The 9,752-nt window shown below is 45.6% G+C and overlaps 1 protein-coding gene across 1 annotated transcript in view; it reads right to left on the bottom strand.

The window, feature by feature from the left end:
• Positions 1–1,751: 1,751 nt before the first annotated feature.
• FSTL1 (follistatin like 1) overlaps positions 1,752–9,752 on the bottom strand; it is a 52,184-nt gene continuing 44,183 nt past the window's right edge. The window contains exons 7-11 of the mRNA XM_083884697.1: positions 8,796–8,914; positions 7,935–8,047; positions 7,008–7,118; positions 5,270–5,367; positions 1,752–5,016 (exon numbers count right to left, since the gene is read on the bottom strand). Of these exons, the coding sequence (XP_083740823.1) occupies positions 4,972–5,016; positions 5,270–5,367; positions 7,008–7,118; positions 7,935–8,047; positions 8,796–8,914 (486 nt within the window). The 3' untranslated portion in view covers positions 1,752–4,971. The remainder of the gene's footprint in view (positions 5,017–5,269; positions 5,368–7,007; positions 7,119–7,934; positions 8,048–8,795; positions 8,915–9,752) is intronic.

The raw sequence follows: 9,752 nt of genomic DNA, 5'->3' as shown, positions 1-9,752 counted from the left end.
CCCCTGTTGTACCAGGCACAGACAAACAGGCAAGTCGGGGTCTGTGATTTCAGTCCATTGCTCTTTGAACACAGGTTAACATCAGTGTAGTCAGTAATCAGAAGAAGCAGCAGCGGCTATGTGTGATAACAATGAGATTCATAACCCAGGGGAACTTTTGCCTTGACTAAGTCTAAAGCAGACGTGCTTCCTTGATGCACACAGAAGCCAAAAAGAAGGGAATAGCAACCTCCCACCTGCTCAAAACACTTAATGTACACAAAAGTCTGTCATCTTGGACTGGAAGAAACACAAACAAAATCATGGTTTGCATCCACCAGCCCAGTGTTTAAAACAATGTGTGAAGTAGCAACAATGCTGAATTCAAAGGTGTCCAGAGTACTGTGGACAAAGCCCATGGTCCACTTGTCCTTCCTTTGGTGCTCTTAGGAACTCTGGATTTTACCACTGCAAATATTTTGATGTGGCAGCTCCTGTTGCTGTTAGGAGGAAGTTGTCAGGGCTTGCCCAGTCTTCAAGAAAGTGTGCCACAGTGGGTAGGAATGAACAGTTTCCATTGGACTTGTTTTGTTTGTTTTCCAAGGGTCTGTGGATTCACAAATACAAGCCCTGATGTGAACCCAGAGATAGCTGCAGAACAGACACTTCACCAATATTGTTAACTTCTTAGCAGCATAATTTTTCCCACTCCACAAACATTGTGCTGTTCCAGTTTTAGAAGAGTTTATGTAAGCACAAGCTTAAGGTCATCTGGATTTTGCTCTTTTCTTCTGCAGTGCTTTAAGCCCAGTTCTCCTAAAGGTGTGTCCTATGACATGGTTCAGGAACTGAGTCTTATAGATGAGTCTGCTCCTGCTTCAGAACTGAAGTTAATAAATACCTTACAAATGCAGTTCAGAGTCTTGATCAACCACTTAAACAGCCTATTTCTCAACCTGAAGCTTAACAGCACCCGAGAATTGTGATTAAGGGTATGTAACTATAGTGCAGCAATTTAATACTCAGATCTGCTCAACTCCATAAACAGGTCAGAGCTTTTCCCAGGCCTCTACAAGCAGTGGGCAACAGAATTTTTGCTTTTCCTCTCCCCCACCTCAAAACCACTTTGCTTCAGCAAATATGCGTGGAGCACAAGGCAAAATATTTGTAGTGCCACCTAGCTAAATTTGTGGCTGCCGCTTCCATTAATTTCCTCTTAAAATCCTGGGAAATTCTCACAGTAGAGATTGCAGTAATAAAGCAGCCTCACTTTGCAGTTGAGCAGTGAATGGGCAGGGAATGCCACAGAAAAGACTGCATGTGCAGCAGCTGGTACATACTAAAGAGGCCATTTGGTGTGAAAAATAACATGGAAGAGCCAATGTTTGTGAGCTGTTTGGGGTTTTTTTCTAAACAGCTTTGGAAGGAGCACACCAAGTGAAACAAAGCAAGGCAGCTTTCTTTTCTGTCAGACCATTATATGAAGAAACACAGCACTGGCATTACACTTACAGGGCAGATGAATAGTAGGACACTTCCTCATGTCATACAATACCACTGAAGGCTATTTCACCATTCAGTCACATTTTCAAGGCCTTTAGTTATTGTTTTTACTTGCCTATGGGTTCCTTCCCCCTGATTCCCCAGCTATAAAACAGAAACAGTCATGTCTCACATTTGTCCAACAGACTGAGATCTGTGTATCAATGTGCAAGACAGATGATTTTTTTTTGAAAACAAGTTGTGTGGCTTGTGAAAAATAAACAAACAAGTGTTATTTTTAAAGTTTTGTTTCATTTATTTGGCAGTAATATCCAAACCCCCCTGCTTCAAAAAAATTACAAAATCAAGTAAAATAAGTGCACTAAGGAAACCTACAGAATACTGATAAATTTCACACACGTACAGGAGGGATTATAGAGGGAGGAGTGGGACTTTTTTGTTTGTTGCTTAAATTTGGTTTTTTGGGAAAAACAAAACAAAACAAAACACATTCCCTGCCCCTTGGAGTCTGTACAGCAATCGTCCCAAAGGGCAATGCCTGAAATTCAGCACTTCCTTCCCCCGCAGCCAGGTCACCCTGCAGGAGTTAGTGACTGACCAGCCTGCAGAAGCCTGAGCATTGCTCACTCTGGGCTGCCCTTCCCCTCTGTGCAGGGAGCCGAGATGTTTTGGTCCCCTTTGAGAACTGCTGCCCTTCGAATGGGCCCTGCTTTGCACCACATCCCTTTGTGGGGGCACAGGGAGGAAGAGGCTCCAGAGGCAGGCAGCAGCCCTTTCCAGAGGCACTGAGTGTTGCCACACTCCCAGCCTGCTGCCTGAGGCTACCCTGGGATCTGTTGTATGGCTTCTCGGAGAGCTCAGCTTGCCGGAGACCGCAGCCCGTCCCTCCGCCTTCAGTGCAAGAGCAAGCTCTGTAAACCTCAGCTGCCAGCACACGTTGCCAGCTGCCCCAGCAGCCACCCCCATCCACACAGCTGCATAGCCACAGCAGGCAGGAGGGAACAGAGAACACATCACAGTGCAGCCTTACAGAAGCCCTGAAGCCGTGCATTTGCCCCCCCTTCCTGCACGTGCTCTGGTTTTCACAGTTGGAGATATTCCTGACTGAACAAGATGTTATCCCTGTCCAGGGAAAGCCTTTAAGGCAAGCTGTTGTGTTTTCTCTAAGGCACTTTAACAATCCAAGCTGGAAGGAAGTGATCTGGGAGACACTAACTACCTTTTAGAGCAGGGCTGGAATAAAGCAAAACATTTATTAAAAATGTTCCTGTGACTCCAGATCCAGCACGTGAAGCCCTTTCACTCATACTCCTGGGAAGGTGCAACCCTATGTCTAATGGGTGCTCCTACTCCACCAACCACTTCTTCCTGTGCCACCAGAACACAAACAATTACTCTGTCCCAGTGTAGCATTGTCCACATTACCCTCAGCTTATATGGACTCATTCCTCTCACCTTCACAAGTGACAGCTGCTCAAATCCTGGCCCTCATGAGAAAAAAAAAAAAAAAAAAAAAAAAAAAAAACCAGTCTCCTTCTGTATTTATGATGCCAAAACCTCAGTGGCAGGGTACATTATAGTTCTCACTGGAAAAGTGGCACTATGCCAAAGTCAATGGAAATTCTTTGGCTTCAAATCAGGAAACCAGCTCAAAGATCAGATAGCCTTTAAAACATCTGGCTCATGGGGAAGAGCATAGGAGGGACAAAGCTTTCTTCTTTTCCTATACTTCTAGGTACCAGCTCATTCCTCCTCTCCAAGGAAAGAACTGTGCAAAAAGGGGGAAGCTTGGGACAAAAGTCCTACTGATCTTCACTCAAACTGACCATCCTTTTGCCAGATGCAAGTGGAATTTTACTTGAGTAAGCAATAAGGACTGCAAGATACACAGCAACAACTGCTGAAGTTGCTCACAAACAGAAAGGAACTCACAAGCAGTCAGTCAGGGCACATGCAACTGCTTGGGAAGCACAGCGCAGGCATGAAGGCATCATGGATGTTCAAGTGTGCATGAAGTACATTTGACAACTGCCTAAGAACATCGGCTGGGCTTCAGGCTACAGAGGTGACTATCAACAAAACAGCATTTCATTTACATCTAGGACCAATGCTCTGAGAAACATGTGAGATGAAACTGACCCATGAAGGAATGTGAGAGTGGTCAAAGGTGGTCTGATCAACAACATTGAGAAATGTGTCAGTAATGAGGCTTTCAGCCCTGACTCCAAACTCCTATCTGGAATCAAAGAATAATGCTGCTGCCTCACCCCAGAGGAAGATGAAAAGCCCAAGATGATGCCAACAGTACAACTAAACAGTTTTCTACATAGTTAAGCTTTTTTAAGATACTGTACTGATGGGATTGCTTGGTTCCTCCCTGGTCTCTAGAGTGCTTTGAGCAATTTAGAGAGGCACAAGCACGGACTTTGAGCACATGGTCAATGCTAGCTAAAGGGAGCAAGAGCTAGAGAGCTGCAGTGGCAATTTGTGTCTGGTGAAACTAATTACATCCAGCCCTGTCTCTTCTTCCCACGAGGGACACTGCTATCCCCAGCTGGGAAATACCCTGTAGTGCAAGGCTCACAATTGGCCTGTGGTGTTTGTGGCAGCTGAGCGCAGTGCGATACAAACTGTGCACGGGCATTACAGCACTGTCAACAACAAAAACCCACACGCTGGGTTTTCTTGAAAGACCTAGAGCTACAAAACATACAAAAGCTGAATCACTACCATAGGAAATAAAATAATAAAAAACCCAAAACAAAAAAGAAAAGGGGAGTCAGCATGTGAATGTGATAAGAAAAAAATACAATAGCACCTCTAAGGAGGGGGCAGGGAGAGTAAGAGTGAGATGAGGTCAAAAGGAACCATATTGTGTTGGAGCCCACAATGTACTGGAGGAGCTGCTGAGGACAGTCTGGTGGAAAGCAAGGAGGAATGTGCTGGACTCATGCCAGCAGCATGGCACCACGACTCCCAGGTGTCACACCAGGCTGGCCAGCTTTGAGAAGCTCGAAGCAAAGGGTGAGGTCCTTGGATAATGAAGCCCTGCAGCACATGTGTTCAGCCACAAAACTGCCAGGCCTGTATTTCTGCAGCCAAGGCTGGTGCTGACAACTGTATTGACTGAAGACTCCCTTTTCTATCCAGCACTGACCTCCATCCTTTCCCCAGATCCAGGGGAACAAAAAATCCCTGTTAGTTCTTGGAGAGAGCAGCTGTCTGCTCTGGGGAAAGGTCCCAGAGGCTGCTGTAAGTTCCTCCCAGCCTTCCAAGGTCCCAGCAATGAACCTCCCTGAACAAGTGGGCTCTGCTCCCCTTTCCTGGCCCCATTCTTTGTGTATTACAAAACAAATAACCCATCGCTATACATGTAAATATCTGTGACTGGGCAACGGTAGCAGACACTTGTGCATACTGAGATCAGCACTGGAGGACAGGGTGGCAGGTTGGGCCCATCCTCCTGGGCTCCTCCACTGTGGAGGCCCCTTACATCTCCTTGGTGCTCATTCTCTTGGTCTTCTCAGCCGTCTCCTAGAGAAAGAGAGCACAGGAGTGAAGCTCTGCACTGACACAGGAATTAGTAGCACTCTGAAGTCTCTGTTCCATCCACAGGCAATGCCAACACTGCTTGTATCTGAAAGCCCCACACCTGTATTTGTACCCACAGGCAAGAGATCTACTCTGCTCCCCCTTCTACCAGAAGTCTCCAAGTGACAGAAACAGAAAGAATCCATCTGGCAAGGGCAGGCTTAGAGCAAGCAGACCTTCCCAGCCTTATGCTAACCTGATGCTTCTGCAGTTCCTGAACGTATCTGGCCATCTCCTCCTCAGTCAAGTCTTGATCAGGTCGGTGTCTCTGAGCAGGCGCCTTCTCATTCCTCCCTGGAAGCAGAAATGGAGTTTAGTGTTTCAAAAATAGGGGATGTAAATTTCAGATGCTGAACCACAAAGAACAAAGAGAGGCAGGTCAGCCATAGCATCTCTCAAAATTTTTCAGGCTTCCTTTTTTCCTGTTTTTTCCACAGGCCTTGTGGTTGCCTGGGACTTCACAACTTGGGTGTGCAGTCTGTCCCTGTCTCTCCCTCCCATGTGACTGATAATAAAGTCATGTGGCTGCATATTATTCAAAAGAAACACCTATAATTAGTTCAAACATCTTGGCCTCTTGTAGGGAATAAACTGAAGCTCAGTGCTACCCAAGTACAGTAACTAATATTGAATGAAGAGGTAATTTTTGAAGATGTAACTTGCTGATGTGTTTGATCTGATTATTCAGTTTCATTATTCCTCTAACAATAGCCTCTAACCCCTCTGCTGCTCTGACATGGGCAGAAAGTCAATGAATTGTTATCCCATTGCATGCTTCTGTCATGGATGCAGGGAACAAAGCAGGCAGCAAGAACAGGTGTTGCATAGCAACTTTAAAGGTTGTTTCTGGGGAGGCAACAAAAAGTCTCTCATTCTGTTGTTTAATCTCTGACACCTACACACAGCTCCTCTGGCAGCTCTATTAATACTACAGTTGTTTTTTCTCAGGTGAGTTCCTGCTGCTACAGCTAAGTCTGAGCTGAGGTGATCCTGAAGCCTCTGCTGCAGAAGATCAGATAAACATGAGATATTCTGTACACACTGCTGCTGTTTCCCTTGCTCCTAGATACTGACTATAGATCTGAACCAGTGGACTCCTGGCAGGTCCCACACAACCCTGAAACAAAGCTCCTGCAAGGGCCTGGTTTCTACAAAAGAAGGCCATAAAAATACAGCACCATGCTGGGAGGATGGATGTGGCTCCTTGGAAAGGACCATACATTTGCCAACAGAAGGAAAAGGTGGCATTCCGCTGGCCCTGGACTATGTGTGAGAAGGCAAAACAGAGAGCTGTTGTTCACAACTGCACCATGACCTCTCACAGTTCTACCATGACTGCAAGTTTCAGAGCCTTCCAAAGGAGGAACAAACAACCCTGCCTTACTATGAACACCACCTCCCTTCATCACCATTATTCTACAGTTTTTGTGGCAAGAAACTAAAGTGCTTTTTTGGCATTGGATAAGGGTTCCTATATCCCCTCTTGATCAAGACAGGATCCTAGATCCCATTTTACAAATTCCATAAGCACAAATACAGTGAGGATATGGACATATACACAGGAAAGCTGACTTGCTCACACCTACGTGTACAGTAGCAGCCAGTGACCTGTTTGGTCTGTACCACCTGGATGCAGAGTAGATCTGGTCTGGAAAATTTAGTGCTAAATTTTCATGACACCAAACCCAAACTACAAACCCCAGCAGCATTGCCCCAAGCCTGGTTACATGCTTTCTGACCTCTGGAGCAGTATCAGCTTGGGTTTGACTAACATGGAACATGTGAGGGTTATGCAGAAACCACCCATGGAGAAGCTGAGGAAAACCTGGAGAGAGAAGAACCCTGGATAGCTGGTGCCTTTGGAAAGACAGAGTGTGAGAAGGATTCCTTGTGTCCAAACCCAAACACGGTGATTTTCTGGAGAGCATACGGACCCTCGCACGTCATTGCGGTGCACACCCAGTTCCCACAGGCACAGACGCAGCGGTTGCACTCCACCTCGGTCTCTGCTCCGTCCTCATAGGTCTCATCTTCCAGGGCACACTCTGAAGAGGCACAAAACAAGGGCAGTGCTTGTGAGAGAGCAAGCAGGCTAAAGACAACATACTTTGGAGATATGTTGAGAGAGAAGATGAAGTTTAAGGGGAAACCTTCCTTCCCCCAACCACTAGAAGTTTCCTCATGACTAAAATATTCATGCTGAATTTGGTGAATGAAATCAGCCAAAATATAATTTAGGAAAGTCAAACCCTTTGTTTGTCTTCCTCAGAAGAACACCTTTCAATTTCTGAATTCCAAATGAAATCTAAATGTTGGATTTGTTTGAATTTCTTTATCTGTTATACAAAGAAAAGAACCCCTGAAATGAAAGCTTGGATTACTCTGATCCAGGTGGGGATAAGTTAGGGAAATTATAAATTATTTGGAAGGATAGTGAACTTTGAGATGGTCATTAGGAAGGCTCTCTGTGTGAAAAGCAGAGCATAGCAGGACTTTGGTCTGGTCTGACTTGCCTGTTACTGACATAACTATTCGGCCATGAACTCCTCACATGATTGACCTCTGCACTGTTAAATACATGCCTTGACCTTACAGGCGTACTATACCCGTTCAACCTACGTCATTGCTTCTAAAATCCAAACCTTTCTCATCACAAGAGCTGCAGGAGCTCTGGGACACTAAAAGCAGTACTGTCAACAATGCAGGGACAAAGGGTGCTGTTGGATGAGAGGGAGGCATATATTAAAATTATCTCTGGCAGTGGAGTTACAGCACCCAATGTCTGGCCTGAAGCTGATCTCTTTTCTTTTCTCCCTTCCCAGGACCCCTCTTGTTCCCCAAGAGAAGTGAAAAGTTCCTACTTTTCTCTGGTGGGTTGAAGGATGGGCTGAGGCACTTGAGAAATTCATTGAAGCTGAGCTTCCAGTCAGCATTTTCATCTGAGAGCTCGATGAGGGCATCTACGCAGAGTCCCCTGAAAGGAAACACAGAGGCTTGTTCTGCACAGGGCTGTGCTAGGCTGGTCCTTGCTCTACTGTCTTCAGAATGCAGGTGAATAAAAACAGTATTGACTAAGAAGACCCCAAGATGTCTGGCAGAAGTGGTTTCTCTAAGGAAACCTCATGGGATACAGAGAAAATAAAAACAGTCACAAAATACTCTCTGTCTGCCACCAGCCTGGGCAGTGGTGGGATATTCAGAACAGCAGGAATGGGACATCCACATTTGTTGACATCTGCATGCTGTCACACAGGTAGAGATGTAAGCACAGCATAACCACAAGCACTCTTTTTGCTCACAGTGGCAGACAAAGAAAGAGGGAAACCTCTCAAACTATAGGCTGTGTATGAATGGTGTTTTCCCACCATCTTCCTTGCACTGGATCTAGCTATTAGGCAAAAGGTGAGGAGAGTCCCCAAGAAAGCTAATTTATTAGAAAATAGAAAGAAGATGACAAATCTTCTGTTATCCAACTCCCTTCTGGCTGCACAAGTGCTAGATTTAAGGCAAAAGAGGGTTGGAATACGTGCCTAACATGAAGGGTAGAGATAGCACTGCTCCTCTTGTGGTGTTCACACCTATTTAAGTAAGAAGCCACTTCATACACAGTTAACTCTGTCAGTGCAAACCCTAACTGATATTTACCATGAGTGAATTTCTATGTTCCATTCTACCACATCTGCCCCCCTGGCCCTCCCTCTGGCATCCTGTCCACTGCCCACCTGAGCAACTTGTTGGTCTCCTGGTCCATGTAGGTGGTGATGTTGATGGCAGTTTCATTCTGCTCCACAAATTTCAAGAATTCAGTGGAATCCAAGCGAGAATCACCATCATCAAAGCTCTGTAGGGGAATATGGGAAGATGTGAGAGGGTCTCATTTATCAAAGTACCCCTTCCTTCTTCCTCTTCCATATGAACATTGCGACTTGAAGCTTTAGTGAGACAAATTCCATTATCCCTGTTTTTCACAAAGAAAGAGGCTCAGAGAAAAGCAGCAACATATCCACATTAGCCTCAGAATGAGAGAGATATGATCCTAGCCTTGTTCTCACAGATAAGCTACACTGCCTCTCATTCACCTCCTGCTGCTTGATTTATGGCTCTAACCCTATTTCTTCTCTTTGTTTCAGCCAGCTCTTAGCCTTCTTATATACCTCCTGCCTTAAAGCAGACCAGCTGCATTCAAGGAGGTGTCAGCTTTCCAATATGGCTAAATCCAAAGCTGTGCCTGGACTCTGACATTGACAAAAGGGAATAATCACAGGAAGCAATTTTCTGCTGATACCAGGGAAAAAATTTAATGTAATAGCACAACACTTCACCATCAACTTCTTAAGGGCCTGACAAGACTCCTGGCACTGAAGAGCAGCGTTTTCAGCCCCAAAATCCTGGCTGTACTCCTAAAGAAGTAATTGCATTTTGCTTTCCTGCTTGGAGATGTGACACCGCAGTGCTGGGCACTCAGCAGGGATTGCTGTGCCCCCTCAGAGACAGCTGCATTGCTGTGAGTGGAAAATTAATCCTGCACACAGACGGCTGCCACCTAATTTTTGCTGTGTGATTGGGGCAGGTCGCTGTGGCTCCTTGTGTAGTGCTCTCAGGAAGGCTGGAACTGCCTGTTGTTACCTCTATGTGTTTCAGGAGAAACATCTAGGGCTAGGGAAATTATCCTGCATAAC

Source organism: Zosterops lateralis, assembly GCF_965231275.1.
Source record: "Zosterops lateralis genome assembly, chromosome: 2".
Classification (NCBI taxonomy): domain Eukaryota; kingdom Metazoa; phylum Chordata; class Aves; order Passeriformes; family Zosteropidae; genus Zosterops; species Zosterops lateralis.
The sequence above is the reverse complement of the archived record's forward strand: the minus strand, read 5'-3'. Positions and strand labels throughout refer to the sequence as shown.